Source organism: Loxodonta africana, chromosome 1, assembly GCF_030014295.1.
Source record: "Loxodonta africana isolate mLoxAfr1 chromosome 1, mLoxAfr1.hap2, whole genome shotgun sequence".
In the NCBI taxonomy this organism is placed as follows: Eukaryota; Metazoa; Chordata; class Mammalia; order Proboscidea; family Elephantidae; genus Loxodonta; species Loxodonta africana.
In genome coordinates this window covers 14,453,309-14,477,438 of record NC_087342.1, presented here as the reverse complement: position 1 = coordinate 14,477,438, position 24,130 = coordinate 14,453,309, and the positions used below count along the sequence as shown (strand labels likewise).

General features: G+C 42.6%; 1 protein-coding gene across 1 annotated transcript in view; it reads left to right on the top strand.

The window, feature by feature from the left end:
- Positions 1–6,478: 6,478 nt before the first annotated feature.
- HACD2 (3-hydroxyacyl-CoA dehydratase 2) overlaps positions 6,479–24,130 on the top strand; it is a 107,124-nt gene continuing 89,472 nt past the window's right edge. Inside the window, exons 1-2 of the mRNA XM_064291549.1 lie at positions 6,479–6,658; positions 9,706–9,823. Coding sequence (XP_064147619.1) covers positions 6,504–6,658; positions 9,706–9,823 — 273 coding nt within the window. The 5' untranslated portion in view covers positions 6,479–6,503. The remainder of the gene's footprint in view (positions 6,659–9,705; positions 9,824–24,130) is intronic.

Sequence of the window (24,130 nt, the reverse complement as noted above, 5' to 3'; positions counted from 1 at the left end):
TTTGGAAATTATCTGACTTTTTCATATAATTTCATCCTACTATTTAATAACCTGGTGATTCCTTATCATATCTTTGTTCAAATGTAAATTCTCCAGCCTATCACTCAATGCCCAACTATTTATTTAAACATTTTTTGATCACTCTACCCTGGTCAGCCTTCTGTAGACACATGACCGTATTGTATTACATTTCTTACCTTTGTTATCTCCTCTCCCTATAATGGAGCCTCTGGTGGTGCAGTGATTAAGAGCTATGGTGAGCTACAGCTGCTAACCAGAAGGTCAGCAGTTCAAATCCACCAACCACTCCTTAGAAACTCTATGGGAGAGTTCTACTCTGTCCTATAGGGTCACTATGTGTTGAAATTGACTCGATGGCAACGGGTTTGGTTTTTGTTTTCTTTTTTGGTTTTCTCTCTGTAATGACTTCCTACCTTTTCATAACACATTCATTACTTTATGATTATGTTGAAGATACTTCCTCGAGAAGCTTTTTCTGACTTATCTCCCCTTACACCAATAACTGCTTTGTATTCCTCTGAAGTTACATCTACTGAGATGTCTCTAACATGCTTAATGTCCTCAGTTGTTCTTTGAATACTATTGCCCCAATATGAGGCTGTAAACTGCTTGGAGGCAGATAATATGTATGAAGTATTTGATGTCTTTACCTGCCCAGCATTCATCCTCCTTCCTCTGGAAACAACCCCCTTCTTTCCTTTTGGGGGTACTGTATCTCACCCAAACTCAATTCATACATTATGGGTGAAGTCACCTCTTCCCCCACTATGGAAATATGATTAAGATCTGCCCAATCAACACATCATATGCTTTGGCCACAATAATTTGGTCAATGATGGGCAGGTGACTCAAGCCAAACTCATGAGATTAATTTCCAGGACTTTTGGTAGAACTATTGGGAAAGAGACACTGCCTTTGTCCTGGGACCATGTAAAAACGGTGTCGTGGCAGAGGTTCGTCAAACTTCAAAATGGGGGAGGAGAATCATTTTTAGCATTAACAGCCCAGGCTGATTCCTATGAGGCAGAGGTCAGACATACTTCTTCTCCAGCCTCTTTACCAATTCTGACACCGGTCTTCCCTCCCAGAACACTCTCTACTTCTCTGCTGTGTTCAATAATGCATTGCAATGGCCACAGAGAACTCCCAGACCATATCCACAATTATGGGGTTTATTAGGGAAGTAACAAGGAATTCAGGATTAGAAATGACTCAGGATACAGTTCTTCAATCAGGACAGCTTCTTCTCAGCCATGCCCACAGGCAGACCCCTTGACCCAGCCTCTGGCCTGCTTGGGCAAGTGTTACAAAGCTCTTTAGCTCCATGACAAGTGCCCAGAGGCACTCCACTCCTCCAACAAGCCTCCTGCCCAAAGGTACTCAGCTTTCTCACTCTGTGGGCCAGTAAACACACCATGCCATTGTCTCACACCATCTCCAGTGTTACAGCTCTCTCTCTGTCTCCTGGGTCTAGGAGGTTCTCAGTGCAGGGACCGCAGGTCCAAACGACATGCTCCATTCCTGTCTCTTCTTCTTGGTGGTAGTTCACCTCTGGGATGGCTCATTTTAAGCCTAGTGGAATGGCAAAACGGACCAATTCCCTTGTTAGGGTTCCATATACCTTATTTGCATGGACCCACTCCCAAAAGGGTGCCATACACCTTATTTGCATTATTAGCAAACTGTCCAAACTCTTTTGTGGGCCACAAGCACTTTATTTGCATAGTCCCATCAAATCATTTGGTGGGAGTTATAAGACCATGGCAAGAAATGCCATATAAAATCAATCCATTGTATTGCAGACCGCTAGATTAAACAAAAGAAATGGACAGACTCATTTTATGGGAAGTATAATGAGAGAAATCACAGGATTGAAGGAAAAGCAGCAGGTGCCAGGCCTCTGAAACCAAGACTCAATACCACCAAGGCACACACTCTCATGTCTGCTTGGCTTCTTTCTATCAAAAATCTCTCTCCACATGGATGGTGAGATGGTGTAAAAATGGGTGGGGTGGTGTCTGACCTCCTCTAACTTCACAAGGGGGAAGAAGAATCAAGATCGACAACCCAAGGCTGATTCCTATGAGGCAGGGGTCAGACACGCCTCCTCTCTCCACCCTCCTTACCAATTCTGACAGAAACCGTCCCTCCCACAGCACTCTCTACTTCTTTGTTGGGTTCAATAATTCATTGCAATGGCCACACAGAACTCAGACAATACTCACTGTTATGGAGTTTATTAGGGAAGTAACAGGCTACAATTCAGGTTCAGTAATGCTGAGAATACAGTACTTCCATCAGGACGGCCTCTTCCCAGGCATGCCGCAAGCATGCCTCTCCCTGGCCCTTTGGCCTCTGCCCAAAGATACTCAGCTCTTTTGCGCCATGGACTGGGACGCCCACGGCGCCATCTCCTGCCAGTCTTTCCTGCTGCCGTTTCTCTGTCACTGCTTCTCGCTGTATTCAGTGTTACAGCTCTCTGTTTCCTGGGTCTAAGAACTTCTCAGCACAGGGAATTCAAAGGACCCACTGCCTCTTCTTTCTTGGTGGTGATGGGATCTTGTCTTTCCTACCTCTGGGGTGGCTCATTTCAAGCCCAGTGGGATGGCAAAACCAACCAATTCCTTCGTTAGGCCACAATTACCCTATCTGCAGAGTACTGCCCAATCACTTGGGTGGGAGTTACAAGACCGTGGTGAGAAAGGCACACGAAAGTAATCTATCGCACTGCAGATGGTTGGCAGGAGTCTCAGTTCACGTCCTCTTATCTTTAATAATCCCAGCAAAAACATGCACACTTTCTTCTAGCATCCACATATTAATTTCACAAAAGGACTCTGATAAGCTAGGCTTATGTTGTCATAGACCTAACTCTGAAAATAATATTTTTGCTAGAGAAACCATGATGAATCTAGATTGTATCACGTTGCCAGGCAGTATGTCAGGCATTGAGTGTTCAGCAGTGAGAAGAAAAAACTCAAACAAACCACCACCAACAACAAAATACCACTGTTTCTGCCCTTATAAAACTTATGGCCTAAGCACACCCACCTACAGATATAGGTTTGGTTGTGGATATTTCTACACACATAATTGTAGATGCTGCATGTATATTAACATAAACAATAGAGCACACAAGGAGCAGTCATGGAAACCTCTTAGACACAACCAAACACCTTACAGGATGAAGTTCCTGGGCTCAAAGGTGAAGGGCCATAGACTCAGGGGACATCTATATCAATTGGTACAACATAGTTCATCAAGACAATGTTCTGCACCCTACTTTGGTGAGTAGTGTCTGGGGTATTAAAAGCTTGCAAGCAGCCATCTAAGATGCAACTATTTGTCCCATTCTATCCGGAGCAAAGAAGAGCGAAGAAAACCAAAGACTCAAGGGAGCAGTTAACCCAAAGGACTAATGGACCATGTGAACCACAGCCTACATGATCCTGAGACCAGAAGAACTAGATGGTACCTGTCTACCACTACCAACCACTCTGCTTAGAATCAGAAGATCCTGGATAGAGTGGGAGAAAAATGTAGAACAAAAAATCAAATTCACAAAAAAGACCAGACTTACGGGTCTGACAGAGACTGGAAGAACTCCTGAGACTACAGGTCTAAGACACCCTTCTGACTTGGAACTGAAGCCATTCCTGGAGACCACCTTTCAGCCAAACAATAGCAGGTGCATAAAATAAACAGTAACACCCAAAAGGAGCATATTCCTTAGAACAATCAATTATACGAGATCAAAAGGACAACATGTGCTCAAAGTCAAAGATGCGAAGGCAGGAAGGGGTAGAAAATCCAGGTATAAGGAAACAGGGAACCCAGGGTAGAAATGAGAATGCTGACACATTGAAGGGAATGCAACCAATGTCATGGAACACTTTATGTACAAACTATCAAATGGGAAACTAATTTGCTCTGTAAACTTTCACCTAAAGCACAATAAAAAATTAAAAAACAAAAACTCCTTCTAGCTCAGTCAGAGAGAGAAATCACACAAATCAATATAAAATCACCATGGTATATATTATGAGAACCAGTACATGGTGCTAGGAGACCACAGCACGGAGAATGATTCATTCCAGAAATTCTGGGAAACTTCCCTTGAGAAAGTGATGGCAGAATTTAGATCAAATAGAGGAAGGTAGATACGGAGGCTGTTCTAGGAACAGGTTATAACACGGACAAAGTTCCTGTGTCAATACGAAGCATTGTTCACTGGACGACCTGAGAAAAAGCCAGTATGGCTAGGAACAGTGTGGTGTGAAATGAGGCCAAGAAGGTGCATAGGGGCAAGACTATGCAGATTATTATTAAAAAAACTAAAAAAATAGGCCATATTAAATATTTTGTATTCTATCTTAAAGCCATTTAAACGTTTTACGGGGGTGGGTAAAGGGAGTAGACATGAATAAATATGTACTTTGAAAAGATCGCTCTGACTGTACTATAGAGAATAGACTGGAGATGGGTTTAAGTGACTTTCGGAAGATACACTGAATTTTAAATTGATTTCCAACTAACAGCTGCATGCACTCCTGCCTCCTCCTACTTTCCCATCAAGTAGGTGATATTTTTTAAAAAATCAGTTAAATGAATGAAAAAAGCTTTTAGATAAGTGATTATTTGCTCTGCAAAACGGTTCACTGAATTTTTTTGCAGTATTTTTTTTTCCTTTGGCTATAGTCTGCATCTCAGGCGCACCAACTTCGTCTTTTAAGGAGGTTAGGAAAATAAGGCAACTGGGTCTCTACGCAAGATATGAGAAATGATGAGACTCTGCATCTTCATGTAATCCCTAGGTGCAGTGGTTACTCCGCCAGCTGCTCCTTGGTTCTACTCTGTCCTACAGGGTCTCTATGAGTCAGAATCCACTCGAAGGCAACAGGTTTGATTTTTTGGTTTTTATACCCTATGAGGCATTGGGGTGGCGGTGTGGGTGCCTCAGTGGTAGACTTCTCACCTTCCATGTGGGAGATCCAAGTTTGATTCCTGACCAATGCATCTCAAGCACAGCCACTGCCTGTCTGTTAGTGGAGGCCTGTGTGTTTATGATGGTGAACAAGTTTCCACAGTGCTTCCAGACTAAAATGGACTAGGAAGAAAGGTCTGGCATCTCCTTCAGAAAATCAGCCAATGAAAACCCTGTAGACCACAATGGTCAGAGTTGTGCATGGGGTCTTCATGAGTCAGGGAGACTCAAGGGCCACTAACAGCAATACATACTCTCCTCTGACTCCCTCTACATTCTATATATAAACTCTGGGAGACCAAGGACTTTGTCTTTAGTGCTGTCACCCTAGTGCAACCTGAGATGCTCCATAAATACCTGGTGAAGTGAATTAATGAATATTTTATACTACCACGCATGCGATAATTCATTTGAGAAGTTTGGGCGTGTGAAAACCGAAGGTGGCAGACATTTACAAATAAAGAAAACCCAAGAACAAAGCAATGAATGGGAAGTGAAGTCAGCTGGTTGAAGCAGTTTCCACAAGCTGTTCAAGTTGCCCTCAGGAGCCACTTTTTTTTTTTTTTTTTTTTTTAAATCTAAGCCAGCAGCATCCTTCTGTTTTTGGTCATTGTGAGTATAAAGCTTCTCGTTTCACTCTGCATTTCAACCTTAGCTAACTGCCTTGCCGCGCCAGGTCCTTGCGACAAGCCAGCACGCGTGACTTCTGGCTTGAAGTCACACTTTAACACCCGGTTATCTCTTAAGTCAGCATGGATGACATTCGGTTTTAGGCTACATGAGAGACTTTAATCTGATAGTAAAAAAAGGCACAATTCTCGTTGACCTCCTCCACAGTAACAAAAAACTAAAAAGCAGGGAAGAAACCTTGTCACACTAAAACATCAACGGGGCCACCGATGAACAAGCAGAGCACACTCTGCAAAGGGTTGCTTCCCACCAACCTCTGGGGTTGATGGGAAGCGAAATCGGAGTCAAATGCCGTGATCCAAATGACAGGTTACCCAGGAGTGTGCATAGTGGTGAAGACAGGGCCGTTGGAAGAACCCCAGGAGGGAGTATGGAAGAACCCCAGGAGGGAGTACGAAAGAATAATTGTCTGGATTCAACATGAAGGTGTTAGTTATGGGATCTGGAATAGCCAGGAGCGACAGGAGCATCCAGATATCCATATCCAAAGGTGAGGGCCGGCCAGGTGAGGGACTCGAAAGGCGTCAATGATGCAATCCAAGATGGCGCCGTAGGTTATCACCCGGAGCGCAAAAGAGGAGGTGATTACCCTGATCCAAGATGGCAGCGGAGGCTGAGAAGAACCGAGGGGCGGGGAGCGCGGACAGCTTCTTTGCCCTCAACCAAGATGGCGACCTCCGTGGGCGCCGTCCCTAGCTCCGCCCCGCGGCCTCGGTCCCGCCTCTCCCTCATTCGTCTCTCCGCCCCCTCGCGCTGCCCGGCCGGGTCCGTGGTGCTCGCGCAGGGAGAACTGGCTACCGGCGGTGACATGGCGGCAGCCTCGGCGATTGCAGCGACCAGGGGGAATGGGGGTGGTGGTGGCCGGGCCGGCGCCGGCGAAGCCAGCGGCACGCGGAAGAAGAAGGGCCCGGGGCCTCTTGCCACCGCGTACCTGGTCATCTACAATGTGGTCATGACGGCAGGGTGAGGCTGAGGCTCAGGGACCAGGGAGGCGGGGAGCCAGCCTGGCCGGGGAGGAGGCTTTGCGGCGGGCGGAGCGACTCAGCCCTGCTCGGGCGCTGCATCCCCGGCAGTCGGGGTCCAGGACCGGGCACGTGGGCGGCCGAGGGCTGAATGGGCCCTGGTCCCTGCCCCGGAGCTCCGCTCGGAGTGGCGGGCCGAGCCAAGTTCCCGGCACAGGGTCTGCCCTGGGCCGGAGTTCGGTGGGCGACAGAGATGCGGGCTCCGAGGGGCGCGGGAAAGGCTGGCCGGGTGCTGGCCCGCGAGGGCAGTGGGAGGCCGGGTGGGCTGGCCACCCCAGGTCCAGGTCTGGAGGGCGGTGCGACCCTGCAGCGCCAAGGGAGAGAGCCCGGGAGGCCAGTCGCAAATGGTGAACTCTTCCGTCTTGGAGAGTGGAGGGAGCTGTGGCTGCAAAGTGGACATTTATTTAGGCGGCTGTTTTCAAAATCCAGGCTGAGCTTTCATCTGAAAGGTAATGGAGAAATATTCAAAGTTTTTGACCCGTGACATGAACAGAGCTTGCTGAGTTTAGACTTTATAGGACGGACTGGGGTGGGGAACACTGGGGATGGAGGGCAGAGTTATTGGGAAGGGTGGGCGGGATAGACCCTCAAAACAGGCTAACCTCCTGTTTCTCCCTCATTTCAGTCCATTCCTTAACTAGAACTAGTGCAAGTTCTAGTTCTGACACTAACTAGCTGTGGTACCTTGGATAAATCACTTTGGTTTTCCAGGCCTCCGTTTTTCATCTATAAAACTAAGGAGTTGGACTAGGTGATCTCCAAGGTTCCTCCGGCTTTGCAACTCTTTGGTCTTGTGGTTTTGCTGAGGAAGATCATAGGGTCAGACAATTTGTTATATATTTTTAAGTTGCATTTATTTCTTCAAAAAAAGTTTTTTCCTAATATTTTATTAGGAAAAATTTCAAACATTTAAAGAAATTGAAAGAACTGTGTAGTGAACATCCACTTTTATTAATTCTTAAAATATTAATACATAGGCAGGATTCAAAATTCAAAATATGCACAAGGGCATACACTGAAAATCTTTTCTCTCCCTGATCGCTTCCACCCAGATCTCCTCCCTGGAGGCAGCTAATTTTATGTGTCCTTTCCAGATGCTGATAGGAGCCCTGGTGGTGCAGTGGGTAAGCCCTCTGCAGCTGGCTGCTAATCGAAAGGTGGGGGGGGTTTGAACCCACCAGCCGCTCCTCGGAAGAAAGATGTGGCAGTCTGCTTCTGTAAAGATTTACAGCCTTGGAAGCCCTGTGTGGGCAGTTTTACTCTGTCCTGTACAGTCGCTAGGAGTCAGAATGGAATCGAGGGCCATTGGCTTTGGTTTTGGTTTTTCAGACACCAATACAAGCAAATGCGCATATAAGTTCTTCCTTTCCCCTTGCCCTTTTTTACACAAATGGTAATGTTATATATTTATAGTTCATCACCTTGAGTTTTTCACACACACAAAAATATCTATATAGTATGTATTGGGAGGCTCATAAGTTTACTGGTAATATTTGAAATGGTAATGTTGAAACCAAGGCTTAGAGAAGTTGTGACTTGCTTGAGGTCATAGAACTTATTAGTAGGGGATCTGGAACTTATTTCTCTTGATTCCCAGGCCAGTGAGGGAATATTTCAGAGTACAAGTTTTCTTTATCACATAAATGGTCATATAGATTGGTTTTTAAGAGAACATTCAATAATTTGTGTGTGTGTTTCTATTTATATGTGAAGTTCTTATTGTCTTAGCGAGGGCATTGATGAGAGCAGTGGATTAGAGAGAGGTTTTAAGGTACATGGCGGAAGAAGGAAAGAAGTCTTTATTTCTGAACAGTGAACAAAAAGAAGGGGGTGGAGGATAAGGAGTGGTGTCTTAAACGAGGAAGAGAAACTGGGATTATGAGAGTAAAACCAGCTCTTTCTACCTTGCTAATGGAATTTCTGGAGTCCCTGGGTGGTGCAAACGGTTAACACGTTGGGCTGTTGACCAAAAGGTTGGAGATTCAAGTCCACCCGGAGGCACTTTGGAAGAAAGGCCTGGGATTCTACTTCCAAAAAATCAGCCGTTGAAAACCGCATGGGGCACAGTTTTACTCTGATACATATGGGGTTGTCTGTCATGAGTCAGAGTCGACTCGACAGCATCTGGTTTTAAAGGAATTTCTGTCTTAAGGAATTCATTTCTTTTACAAAGTCCGTTTGAGGTTCTTGTATGATATTTTCTAGAAATAACTTAGAGCACCTACCCCTCTTCCTCGTTGAGATCGTACACTTAGGTAAATCTGTTATTTCTTTCAAGGAGACATATCTTAAATATTAAGATCCATTTGCTTTATTATGGAGCTTAACAGATAAAAAAAATTACAGGGCCTAAGAAATCTATTTCTGAGAAGGACAGTAGAGCAGAGATGTACCATTCACAGCTGGAGGCCTGATTGCTTTGTGTTTTGTGTATTGATCTGGCTTTCTTCTCTGAGTTGGTGGAATTCAGCTAAAAAACCTTTTCTTATTTCATTTGCAATTTTAAAAGGATAGATTTTAAGGTGTGGTTGTTTTCCAGTGAGACACTTACACATTAAACTTTAAAACATTTTTTCTCCACCCCATTACTATTAAAGACGCTTTAACCGCACAGGCCATTTGAAAATTTCCTTTAGCAGTTTTTTTTTCTCTTGTCTTAGACTTTCTGGCATTGCTCAAAGACCATTTTCAGCTCATTTCCTTCATTTTGGCCATGTTCTGAACAGGCAAGGTTGCCAAAAATCTGAGCTCCAGATGGGTGAGGTGCCACCGTGCTCTGGCAGCACACCCTTGGTAGGGTGCCATTGATGATGCGACGGTCGTGTGTGTTACAGCCTGGCCTCTGAGAGCCACAGTTGGTAAATCCAGGGTACCAGCTCTTGAGATCGTCTTTAGCAATCTGAGTTACCACATCTTTTTTGTCACCTTAAATTCTACCTACCTACCTTGTTTTTTTTTCCTCTGATTGCTCTTTTTCTCTTTTCTTAGGTGGCTGGTTATAGCAGTGGGTCTGGTGAGAGCGTACCTGGCTAAGGGCAGCTATCACAGCCTTTATTATTCAATTGAAAAGCCTTTGAAATTCTTCCAGACTGGCGCCTTGTTGGAGGTAGGTCCTGAGATTTGTTATTGATCTCTGTTGTTATAAAGGAAGAAAATGTGCTACTAAATTATATTGAAGCAGCCATATCTCTGTTGGATTTGCTTTACATTTTGAAATTTTGCCTCATAGTATATACTAAAATGTTAATATTTGGAGTATCTTTGGGACATTCTAGATAAGATAAAATCTCATTTAACCTGTATTACCTGGAGTATAGTTTACATTCAGCTTTGGGGGAAAAAATGAAACAAGCTTAGATTAGGATTTTCAAAAATTCGAGGGACATCCCAGGGGAGCATTAATAAGCTGACATACCTTCAAAGGCCAGGCATGTGATGGAAACAGTGAAGTTGGTGGGTGTAGGGCATCAGGAGTGATACCAGAAAGGGTAAGGCCTGCCTAAAGGCATTCAAATTAAAATACATATATTTTAACAGAACTATTAATTTCCCTGTATTAAGGGTATATCCTGGGGTAGGTATGTAGTAGGATTTTTGAATTGTAAGTGACAGAAACCCAGTACAAACTATTCTAAGCAAAAAAAGGCATTTGTTGGCTCCTGTAGTTGATAAAAATACAGGGGTAACTTACAGAATCAAAGGAACCAGCTCAAGGACAAGAACCAAGGAGCTGACATTTGACTCTCTTTCCATATCTTATCTCTGTTTCTCTTTAAAAGTTGGCCTTAGACTCGCCTACAGCCTTCTCCACCTGGTGGGAAATGGGGAGAGTGTTTGTTTTACTCTGCCTCTGTGCCATTGTTCTAGGGAAGGATTCTGGTTGGCCTTATTTCTTGCGAGTGATGTGAGATACTTGATTGGCCAGATAGGTTAGGACACATGCCCACCCTTCTGGCCATAGCTTTGGACACACAGAAGTCCCTGGATGGTGCAAATAGTTACCATACTTGACTGCTAACCAAAAGGCTGGCGATTTGAATCCACCTAGAGGCACCTGGAAGAAAGGCCTGGCAATCTACTTCCCAAAAATCAGCCATTGCAAACTGTTTAGGGTACAGTTCTATGCTGACACATATGAGTCAGAATCGATGGATGACAACTGGGGTTGGGCACACAAAGTTAATATCTACCATAGTTCATTACGGTGAAAAACCTTCAAGTTGCAGGGAAGATCTGATGTTGAATTCATTTCACTTAGCCTCCAGGGCAAGCCCAACATGACATTTATACCTCTGGCAATTTTTAAATCCTGAACAGTGGAATGATATTTAAGAAAAAATAACTTACTGCAGTGAAATGAGATATGATACTTCCACTTCCCACCCTCAGTTTTGAAAGCAGAGAGTTGTAGGTTTTGTTTTGTTTTTCTCTTAGAAAGCGGAGGAATTTCAATACCGTCCATACCCACTAAGGCAGGTAGTATGATGAAATGAGCTTCCAACTGAGGACTCTTATTCTCAGTATAGTGGTCTGACCAGCCTACTCTGTGAATTTGGGCAAGCTGTTTGTCTCTTTTTTGTCTCGTTTTCTCATTTGTAAAATGATTCGGTTAAAGTAGACTTCCAGGATCCCTTCCTGCCCTAACATTTTGAGTCTGAGGAAACAATAAATCCTAATGGGAGCCGTTTCTGAAAAGGGGCATCAGTAAATAAGTAGTTCTTTGTCTCTCAGAGCTTTGGCCAGCAGAATTCTCTCAAGCTACAGAGAAGCCGGCTTGGGGCCAGCACCACCACAAGCTCCCCCAGTGCTTGGTGTAGTAGGGAGTGGTAAAAAAAAGCCAACTGGAATTCTTAAATAAGAAACAGACCCAGACTTTGGTAGGGAGAAGCTTTATTCAGAAAGAAAAGAGGGACAGAGACAGGGACTAGTGGAATCGTGGGTTAGGAGGACTGTAACAGTAGAGCGAACACTCCAAACATCTCAAAGAGTTAGGGGAAAAGCATTGATCTTTTATAGAGACTGAGCATAAACAAGACCGGAAAAAACCAGGTGTGGGGAATTGGGGTGAGCAGATGACGTCATTGGATGGTCCATCACAATGTTTTACCCTGAGGTCAGCCTGTTCTCTGGGAGGGGCCCTTAAAGAGGGGTAGTGTGTTGGCTCAGGCTGAGGGAGTGCCAGAGTTCAGGGACTTGGAGGAAGAAGAAAAGCTTAACGAAAGTTTGATTGGCACTCTCCTTCTGATTGATCAGTGGGGACAAGCAATTCAGTTGCTCATTTATGAGGCAAGGAATGGGAATTTGGAGGGTCTGCATCTGGCCTTGTCCTAGTCCTTATCCTAGGTAAACAAGGGGACCCCTGTGAGTCCACGTCATACAGGAAGGGTGGTTATTTGCAGCAAGCCATTTTCCTGAACACAAAGGATGGTGGGATTTCTTAACCATCACTGTTTTCCAGTATCACAGGGTTTAGGTAAAATTCAGCATTAACGGGACACCTCACTAATTTAAAGGGGATTCTACGTCTGTAACACTTTGTAATATTAGCTGTACAATATATTTTTAAAAAATTTAAGTATATCTTTGGGAAGATAGTGACGTTAAATAGTTTGGTACAAAATCTACTCAGGAACCAAATCTTGGACTTTAAAGGATTCGCCCATTTATTCCAATAGAATTTTTAATAGGGATTTAAGAAAATATTTTGGATTTGGAGATTTATCTCTGATACCCACTAACAACCAATTAGGTGATAAATCCTGGATTTCATTTTGGGAAAAGTCTGTATAACAAACTGAAGACTCCCAGGAATATGCAGTTAATTAGCTCTGTGGAGGTCTGTGATGGCAATAGACCCCTCAGATGGGGGTGACAAAGCAAGCTTATCAAAACGGTATTTGCTGCGTAGTCTGGTTAATGAGTGTTTCATTGCCTATCAACCTCCATAATACAGTGATTGCGTGTACGAGACATTGTTTAATTACAGAAAACAGTTATTCGTATGGGAATTCTTAGTGCTTGAGACTATGTCCTGTTTATAGGAGCAGGAAATGGATCCAGGGAGGTCAGCTACTCCTGCCTCCGTATGAGGAATATTATTCTTTAGTAGGTACTGTGGGAGCTTGCTTAAAAAGGAGATGACTTGTTCTCAATAAATCTCAAATCCTCTTAGGAAAATATAGCATTTTACTTTTTAATACCAAGCAAGTGCAAATAGGCATATATTGTACTGTAATACAAAAAAAGGAAAAAAAAAAGTAGCTTAGTTTCTGAGGAAATTAAGCAGTTTTTTGCAAAATGAGGTACAAAGCTATACAACAATACAGCTTTTTTAATACAGTGAACACAAATTCTCTTTGTTTTCCCTGCATATTCATCTGTGAATGTCTTGAGTAGTTTTTATGGTTTTCCAAATGACTCCACAGGTGATAATTTCAGTATGTGCTTGAGTCACTGTGGTGGGTTCTGTGGAGCTTGGGTCCTGCTATTAAGGAGATTAAAATCTTAGTGGATAGATGATGACACAGGACTCTTGGCTGCAGATAATGGAAACCTTATTAACTAACTTAAACAGCAAGAGGGATTTGTTATAACCATACAGAATATCCCACGGAATCCAAGGGCAGGGACGTAGCTGGGCCTTAGGAATGGCCTGGAATCAGAGACCGGAGCATGGTAGGGAACCCAGGAGTTTTTGCTCCGTCTCGTATCTCTCAGTGACTCATTCTTCTCTTCTTGCATTCCAATTTTCTCAGTTTCGTAGCGTACGTGGTAGATAATGGCAGCAACCAAAAGCTCCTGAGATTGTAGTTCCTGCAATCAAGGACTAAAACCGAATCTTAGTCCCAGCTCCACAATTCCAGTGAAGGGCCTAATTTGTCCAATTTAAGTCAGATGCTCTTTCCTGGGCTAGTTACCAGGAATGCTTACCCCTGGACCAACTACCTGTGAATAGGGCAAGGCCACGTAAGAAATGCTAAATGGAAAGCCTAAAAAGTGTCTATCAAAGCACTCAAGTACACGATACAATGAAGACTATTGGGTGATAATTTGACAAAAAATTGACAAAGAGTAGAATGCTAATAACCAGTGTTGTGGGCCAGGAGATCACTGTGGGAATAGATGTGTTGCATCTTGCGTTGAATCCGAGTAATCCTAAGAACTAATTAACATTGATAGCAAAAATTTAATTTTAAAAATGCCATTCATGGCTAAACAAAATATGCTATGCCCATGCAATGGAATATTATTAAGTCATAAAAAGGATACATGCTACAACATGAATGAATGTTGAAAACATGATTTTAAGTGAAAAAAGCCAGACACAAAAGGCCATATATTGTATGATTCTACATATATGGAACGTTTAAAACAGACAAATCCATAGAGACAGAAAGTAGATTAGTGGTTACCAGGGGCTGGGGAAAGGGAAGAAATGAGGAGTGACCGCTGCTGGGTACAGGGTTTCTTTTTGGGGTGATGAAAGTGTTCTGGAGTTTGATAGTGGTAATTCGCACTCTTGTGACTATATTAAAAAATTACTTAATTGTACACTTTAAAAGGGTGAATTTGTTGGTATGTGAATTATATCTCAATTTAAAAAATGCCATTCATCTGTAATGAGCTATGGGTTGGCTTTCTTTTTACTTCATTCTTTTTTTTGGATCCATGACATTCATCAATAAGTATAGAGTCTATCTTTCCAACTTTGTTAGAGTTATGGATTAAAAATTAGTAGATTGAGGATACATTGTGGCAGCTTAAAATTATTTCTGAGAGAATTTGGATTTCTAAATACCTTTAGTTAACATAAGACGGTAATTATATCAAAGATACTTTCCGATACTGCATTATTAAGAACATGATTGGAGATGCCTCTGGCATGGCATGGCGGGGGTGTCTGACCTCCTCTAACTTCACAAGGGGGAAGGGGAGTCAAGATCAGCGGCCCATGTCTGATTCCTGTGAGGCAGAAGTCAGACATGTCTCCACCCTCTAACCTTTTTATCACTTCTGACACCATCTGTCCCTCCTACAGCACTCTCTACTTCTCTGCTGGGTTTGATAATTCATTGCAGTGACCACACAGAACTCACAGACCATACTCAAGATTAGGGAGTTTATTAGGGAAGCAATCAGGTTACAATTCAGGATCAGGAAACACTCAGGATACAGTTCTTTGATTAGGACAGCCTCTGCTCAGCCATGACCGCAGGCAGGCCTCTTAGCCCCTTAGCCCTCTGGCCCAGCCTCCACCCTGCTTGGGTAAGTGTTACAAAGCTCTTTAGCTCTGCCAATAAGTTTCTGGGGGCACCTCACTCTGCCAGCAAGCCTTGGCCCAAAGGTGCTTAGCTCTCTTGCTCTGTGGGTCAGCACACCCACTGTAACCGCCTTACTCTGTGGGTGAGGAAGCCCACTGTGCCATCTTGCACCTATCTCCTGGTTCTGCTGCTGCTGCTTCCCTGCCACTTCTTCTCTCCATCTTGCATGTCTCCCGAGTTACAGCTCTCTCTGTCTCCTGGGTCTAGGAGGATCTCAGCACAGGGACCTCGGGTCCAAAGGACATGCTCTGCTCATGTCTCTTCTTGGTGGTAGTCACGTCCCTCCTTTCCGCCTCTGGGATGGCCCATTTGAAGCCTAGCAGGATGGCAAAATTGGCCAATTCACTTGTTAGAGTTCCATACACCTTGTTTACAAAGTCCCACCCCCCACAAGGATGCCATGCACCTTATTTGTATTATTAGCAAGCTGTCCAATCGCCTTGGTGGGCTACAAGCACCTTATTTGCATAGCCCCACCCGATCATTTGGTGGGAGTTACAAGACCGTAGTGAGAAAAGCCATATAAAGGCGGTCCATTACACCGCAGCCTCTGCGATTTGATTGTGGGGCTTCAAATGGGTTGCGGACTGTCCTGCAATCATATTAACTATTGAGACTGTTATAGACCATCTTCAATATATGTACATCCAGTTATACATCATTTAGCTACCACTGTCTATCTAGGAAGGCATAAAGGACTACTGGAATCCCTTTTCTTCCAGATCTTTCTGTTACTTGAACTCCCTTACCTAAAAAAGAGGGAAAAATCTAGTCTCATTTCTGATCTTTTTCTAGTGTTGGTCTGGATCTGAAATGGCAAGACTGGCTCTGGAGAAAAGGTGAAGGAGAAAACATCCTTTGTCATATCTCCTTACTATCCCCGCACCCCCCAGCTACCACTTTCCAAGTCCCATCTTTGTGTTCTGGTCTACCTCTTCATGTCTCACCTCACCACTCTCTCATGTCTCTTAATGGAATATTCCGGAAAGTGATTTTGGCTAGTTCTTTCAAATACAGCCAGATCTCAAGAACTTGTAGTATTCCTGAGAAGAGGGCCCTTTTCTTACCTTCCTGCCCATCTTTCTGCCTTTCTAGCCTCAGACACTGGATGGTTTTTTTTCCGTGGAAATACAGGATGGTTGGATTGTGTGGTGCTATTCATTACAGCGATGTGCTTCAGCTACCTCATTTATTAAGTTTGCAGTTGTGAACTTGTCTGGGGGTGGAACTATCATCTGTAATATTTTTCTTAGCAGTACAAATACGCCCATTTCCCAGTAATCTTAACAAGAAACTTTTGACACATAGCCATAGGGTATTTTAGAGCACCTTATGTTGAGGACTCATTTTGAAAAGCTGGCAGAGCAAGTCATAGTAGAGATACCTATCACAAACAAGAACAACAACAAAATCCCAGGAAAACCAGCTTCAAAGACAATGTGAAAACCAGAGGACAAATAGACCTTGGGTGTAATTAATAAGCGTCAAAACATCAGAAGAGAAGAGGAAGCCTGAGGAAACAGGAACCTAGCCACATAGACCCCACACTGCTTGACAACTCAAGCAAATAGAAGCAAATTGATACGGTATTCAAAGAAGTAAGATAGCTAGTGACTGCAAAAAGGGAATGTGCTGAAATTTTTTAAAAAAGAAGGAAAGAAAATGAACTAAAAATATTGATGGTGGCAGTGCAGGGCAGGAAGGAGGCCATGATGCAGAGAAATGGTAATGCTGGAGATTCAGGAAAGCTAGGAATTCCCAGCCAGTCTGAGGGAAAGTAGATTTCAGAGCAGAAGACACTGGGAAGTTCTCAGAGCTCACCTTTTCTTTTTCAATTGTTGTAAAAATGTATGTAACAACATTTGCCGATTCATCCTTTTTGATGTGTACGTTCAGTGTGTTTTTAAGGCAAAAGGAACATTATAAAGTACAGTGCTAGGCACATCAGAGACATGTTGGTGAACTAGCTAGCCAATGAGTGAATGATTATCTGAACAACAAAGAATACGTAGAAAAGCATTCAGATTCTCAAGGCTAATTAATGATAATGCAGTAGAACCAACGTATCAAAAATACAAGCACCTTATTTGCATAGCCCCACCCACCTGATCATTTGGTGGGAGTTACAAGACCATGGTGAGAAAAGCCGTATAAAAGTGGTCCATTACACCACAGCCTCTGCGATTTGACTGTGAGGATTCAGGTGGGTTGAGGACTATCCTAAAATGATATAGTTTGTCAAAAACTAAGATTGCCAGGTGAAATTGACAAGGTTGGAACACATAACTCGTCAATCATCAGGGGTAAAAATGATTGAAAACCTTTCTCAACTGAAAGACAGTCTCAGCATGGTTATTGAGAATATATGGAGTTCCACACAGAAGCTGTTTTCCAAGAAAAAACAAAAATCCCTTCTCTTCCTGGACACCTGTTTGTTAATAAATTGCTAACCTTAAAGCAAAAATGAGCTAATTCCAGCAAAAAAAAAAAAGATTTCCAAATAGAATGCTAAAAGCAACCTGGGCTTAGGCTTTGAAGAAGAAAGTCCATATGAAGCTAGGAGAAATAGTGTTAGGTTCCTGGACACCAGACTGTGCAGTTACTTACAGATGGAGACATTTTGAAAACACCTACAAAAACTGACGAAATTCTGAAAGAACCTTATTAAAGGATTTTTAACTTTTATATCAATAAATAAAATTAACCAATTCTTCAGAGCAGCTCTGTCCAGTAAACTTTCTGAGATGATGGAAGCGTTCCAATACAGTGGCCATTAGGCACATGTGGCTGTTGAGCACTTGAAATGTGACTGGTGAGACTGTTGTGGATTGAATTGTGTCCCCCAAAATATGTGTTGTAAATCTTTTATATTTGTGGAGGAAACCCTGGTGGCGTAGTGGTTAAGAGCTATGGCTACTAACCAAAAGGTCAACAGTTCAGATCCACCAGCTGCCCCTTGGAAACCCTGTGGGCAGTTCTCTGTCCTACAGGGTTGCTCTGAGCTGGAATCGACTCAACAGGTTTGGTTTTTGGATATATTTGTGGATGTAATCCCATTTGGGAACAGGGTGTTCTTTGTTATGTTAATGAGGTCAAATCAGTATAGGGTGTGTTCTGAGCCAATCACCTTTAACCTCAGTGCTGTCGAGTCGATTCCGACTCATAGCAACCCTATAGGACGGAGTAGAACTGCCCCATAGAGTTTCCAAGGAGCGCATGGTGGATTCGAACTGCCGACCCTTTGGTTAGCAGCCGTAGCACTTAACCACTACAGCACCAGGGTTTCCCAATCACCTTTAAGGTATAAAAAGTGCAGATTAGGCATAGAAAAGCAAGCAGAGATGGGCAACAATAGATGCCCCAACACATGGAGATAGTCAAGGAACCAAGGAACAGGAGCTGAAAAGAGACAAGGACCTTCCCCTCAGAGCCGGCAGAGAGAGAACGCCTTCCCTAGAACTGTCGCCTTGAGTTCAGACTTCTAGCCTCTTAAACGCTGGTGGTGTAGTGGTTAAGTGCTATGGCTGCTAACCAAAGGGTCAGCAATTCAAATCCTCGAGGCGCTGCTTGGAAACTCTATGGGGCAGTTCTGCTCTGTCCTATAGGGTCGCTATGAGTCAGAATTGACTCGATGGCACTGGGTTTTTTTCTTTAGCCTCCTAAACTGTGAGGAAATAAATTTCTGTATTAAAACCACCCACTTGTGGTATTTCTGTTATAGTGGAACTAGATAACTAAGATACTAAGAAACTGAAATTTTAGTTTAAATTTGAATAGGTATATGTGGCTAGTAGCTATGGCATTAGACAGTATATTCTTAGACCATGATACAGATTGCAAGATTGTCCACATGGAATTTCCTAAGACATTTCAGATTTTACCAGAAAAGGGTGTGGAAAGGTACATATAAACTTACTAGTGCTTTGCCTCTGTGGAAGGGAGGGGTGCTGGAGGGGAGACAGATAAAATGGGATTTCTACTTTTTACTCTGTATACTTTACTATGCTTTTATATATTTCTTCTGTGAATCTTAAGAATAATAAAAAAGGAAAAATCTGCAAAAAATGAATGAAGATAAAAAGTATTTTTAAAAAAGGGAGACAAATAGCTTTAGAAAGGCTATTTTTTTATTGTGATAAAAATATATAGAACAAGACATTTACATGTATAATTCAGTAACATTTACATTCATCATGTGCAGCCATCACTACTCTGTGTTTCCATATTTTTCTCTCACCCTTACCAGAAACTCAGTGTGCCCTAACCAATGACTCACCCGTGTCTTCTCCCTTCCAGCCCTGGTAACCACGAATAAACTTTGGTATTTGTATATTTACCTATTCTAGATATTTCAAATAAACCAAAAAACTGAACCCACTGCCATTTAGTCAATTCCAACTCATAGTGATCCTATAGGACAGAGTAGCACTGCCCCATAGGGTTCCCAAGGCTGTAAATCTTTCCAGAGGCAGACTGCCGCATCTTTCTCCTGAGGAGCAGTTGGTGGGTTTGAACCACTGACCTTTCGGTTACCAGCCAAGCACTTTAACCATGATCCATTTCACTCAGCATGGTGTTTTCAAGTTTCACCCATGTCGTAGCAGGCATCAGAACTTCCTTCTCTTTACGGCTGAGTAATAGTCCATTGTGTGTACAGATCTCCCCCGCTATCCGAAAGTAAAGCATTCCTATGAAACTGTTCACAGGCTGAAATGGGGTAAAGCAAAGAAGCAATTACCATTAATTTATATGGAAAAAAATTTTGAGCATTCTCAGACCAACAAATAACATATCAAATAACACATGACACCTAAAATAACCCTAACATATAATAAAAGCAGGACTTCTAAGTGTAGTTCCTGGGGAAGGAACTTGGCAATGCCACTCTTGCTGCTTGGGGTGCACGCTGCCTCTTCAGTGGCTCACTGCAAAACAAACGCTGAACGTTATTTCTGCTTTTTGCCTTTTTTCATAAAAGTGAAAATCCTCTTTGGATTTCTTTCAGTTAGCAAAAACAGGTACTAATGTAGGTCTTAAAAGCACAGTGGTGAAAAGGGAACTCTTGAAAACCTGGGAATACCTGTATTAAATTTTATTTATCCATCCATCTGTTGATGGGCATTTAGGCTGTTCCCACCTTTTGGCTATTGTGAGTAGTGCTGCGATAAATATTGGTGTACAAGTATCTGTGTTCCTCCTATCAGTTCTTTTGGGTGTATACCTAGGAGTGGAACTTTCTGGTCATATGGTAATTTTATGCTGAACTTTTTTAGGAACCACCAAACTGTTTTGCACAGCAAGCTACCACGATTTTAGAATTCCACCAGCAATGGATGAGCATTCCAGTTTCTCCACATCCTCACCAACACTTGTTATTTTTCATCTTTCTGATAATAGCCATCCTAGTGGAGGTGAAGTAGTATCTCATTGTGGTTTTGATTTACATTTCCTTGGTGGTTTTCTGGGTTAGTGACTAATAACATTGAGCATCTTTTCACGTGCTTCTTGGCCATTCATATTATCTTTTGATTTAAAATAAAATACAGACTTTATGATCTGCTGTAGAAATTCTATTAGATTAAAAAAGACTAAGACAAGAGCAATAACAAACTTGTAGAGTTACAGAGTGTAGCACAAATGCGTCATTTCTAGTGTTTATGCAAATGGATTGATTAATTTTATCAAAATAAAAGGTGTAGTCGTTACTAGTTAAAAAAAAAAACTAAAATCCGACAATCTGTTATCTATAAAGGACAAACAAGTCTACCACGAGCAAACATATAGGAAAAGCAGGACTGCCCAGTCATAGCATAAGATAAAGCCGATTTCAGAGCAGAAGCCAAAGAGAAACTTTCAGAGTTCACAATTTGTAATGTAGAAGGAACACGGGAAAAATATGTTGGTGGAGTTAGTTGACGAATGAATGATTATCTGAACATCAGAAAAGCAAAATACATAGAAAAGATGGCAGAAATACTGTTCTAGAAATAACAGTAGAGTTGTACGTAGGAGGTGTCGTGTTATATATAAACGAACACTGGACAAACAGACAAGTATTGTATAGTCCCACTGTTATAAAAACTCAAGAATAGATGTACACACAGAAAACGAAGTTCTTTGGGTTGAAAGAGAGGGAGGGAGAATCACTTTCTAGGTAGTAGACACTTGTTATTTTTGGTGATGGGGAAGGCAGTTCCAGATACAGCTGAAGCCAGCACAACTTGGCCGAGGTACATAAGTATGCTAAGAAGGACACCAAAAAGGGACAGTTTCCATAAATGCTATAATATATACAATTCTGCAGCGACAGTACAAACAACCAAAAAATATGTGTGTGGCTATGTAGGTAGATGTGGATGGATGTATGCGTATAGGAAGGCACAGGTGAGTGAATGCACCTGCATGTATAGGTGTATCTGTAGGCACATTTATTTATTTTTTATGGTACGTCAGATAGTTAGACCAGCAAATCTGAACTTTCTTTCTGAGTTAGAGTTTTGTTCTACATTTTTCTCCAGCTCTCTCTGGGATCCTCTGTTGTGATCACTGTCAGAGCAGTCAGCAGCGGTAGCCAGGTACCATCTAGTTTTATTGGACTCAGTCTGGTGGAGGCTGCGGTAGATGTGGTCCATTAGTCCTTTGGACTAATCTTTGTCTCGTGTCTTTAGTTTTCTTCATTCTTCCTTGCTCCCAAATGGGTGAGACCGGTGGAGTATCTTAGGTGGCCGCTCACAGGCTTTTAAAAACCCAGGCACTACTCACCAAAGTAGAATGTAGAACATATTCTTTATAAACTCTCTTATGCCAGTTGAGTTAGATGTTCCCCGAGACCACGGTCCACATAGCCCTCAGCCCAGCAATTTGATCCTTCAGGGAGTGTGGATGTACCTGTAGAGCTGCCATGAGCTTGCCTTGTACAGGTTGTGTAGGCACGTATCTGTGTGCTGCATATATATCCACATATCTAACAAATCACATGGGGGGCACAGTTACAGAGGCTTCCTGGACAACTTGCAGGATTAGTTTATTGGATCAAAAGGCTTGAGACCGTAGTCTCGGGGGACAACATAGTGAATTGACATAACAGTTCACAAAGGTAATATTCTACATCCTAGTTTGGTGAGTAGCATCTGGGATCTTCAGAGCTTGCAAGTGGCCATCCAAGATACAACTATTGGTCTCTGTTCGTATGGAGCTAAAGAAAATGAAGGAAATCAAGGACCCGAAGAAACTAATCCACGCAACTAATAGCCCACACAAACTACGACCTCTTCTAATGTGAGACCAGAAGAGCTAGTTGGTGCCTGGCTACTACTACCAACTGGTCTGACCAGGCACACGATAGAAGGTCTTAGATAGAATGGGAGAAAAATACAGAACAAAACTCAGATTCCTAAAAAAGTCCAGACCTACTAGACTGATGGAGACTAGAGGAACCCCTAAGACTGTCACCCTAAGATACCCTTTGAACTTGGAATTGAAGCTATTTCTGCAGGTTACCCTCCAGCCAAATAACAGGTTGACTTATAAAATAAACAGTATCACCCATGATAATGTGCTGCCTTAACAACTATTTGAGACCAAAAAGTCAACATTTATCCAGAGGCAAGGCGGGTGAGGGGGGGAGGGAAACAGAACAAACAGAATGGAAAGTGATGAGAGTGCTGACACATTGTGAAGATCATGGCCAGTGGCACGGAACAATTCATGGGAAGATTAGGGGGGAGCCTTTTGCTGTGTAAACTTTCACCTAAAACACAATAAAATATTTAAAAATTTTTTTCAAAAGAAATTTTGGTTTAAGACTTGGTTTTGTCATTAGCTCTGTGATCTGCATGAATATTCTGGATTAGATGATCTTAACTTTTTTCCCAGTCTTAAATTCAGTGAAACTTAACATTTCACAATTAGGATATGGAAATTAAGCAGATAGTGAATTAATAAGTCACAAGGCTAAATATAACAAGAAAGGTGAAATTAAGTGACAAGGAGAGAAATTAATGGGATTAAGGAAATTTTACCTATTTTCTCTTTTACAAATGGATGTAAAATGGCCTTGAAGACATGTTTGGAGTCTCCAAAGGGGCCCAATAAATAGCCCTTTGATTCTTGCATATGCTCCCAGCATTTGAGAAATAAGAGAGTTGCATATGGATTCTAAAATTCACCTTCATTACTGATAAAATGTAAATTGGAGGACATGCTTTAGTGCTGGAGCCAAGTGGATTTGCTAACTGAACTCCAGAATCAAACCAACCCATGCACCCTGGCCAGGTAGCGGTGGCCAGGGTGACATGCAGGAAACCAGGAGAACTAGCGGTTCCTTGTAGAGCATGCTCCATTTTTTCTTCCCAAATTTGCCACTCAGATGAGTCATTCTACCTTCCCTGAGATAAAATGATTCAAGAGTGGAGAGAAACCAGAAATGTTTGGGAGAAATTCCTCTTCATAGAAACGAGAGGGGGAAGGCATTCCCCTCCAATACTAAGTTGTATTCATTGTCGAGAAAGCGGGGGGGGGGGGGGGGCGGGGGGAAGATAAGCATAAAGAATAAAGTGCATATCTAACATAAGCTCACTACCTAAAAATAACCACTCTGAACATTTTGGTGTCTGTCCTTTGTGACTGCATATCATGTAGGCAGGTTTTAACAAAGACGGAATCTATATACATGTAGTACGATCATTTCCAAAACTAACCAAATACTGGTAAACATAACTCAGTTTAGTTATGGACCTCCACACAATAGAAATGAGGATAGTAGACATGTCTTGTGGGATCGTGCAGCTGAGGTGATTTTATCCTCTCTTGATGTTTTCCTGGTTCTCAAGACTGGACCCATAGCAGCTACATCTCTTCTTTTTGACTCTGCCTCTCAGGCCATAGTTGGTTGACCCAAGGGAGTGCACACCTGACCCAAACTGGGCCAATCAGGTTTCTTTTTCTCCCAAGAATTTGGAATTTTGAACTGAAAGACAGAGATTGGAGATCACTATATATAACCACCTCATGTTAAACCCATGAACTACAGCTGAAGTCTTCAGTGCTGCTTGGGTTCCTTCTTAAACCTTTTGAGTTTAGAAACTGAACAG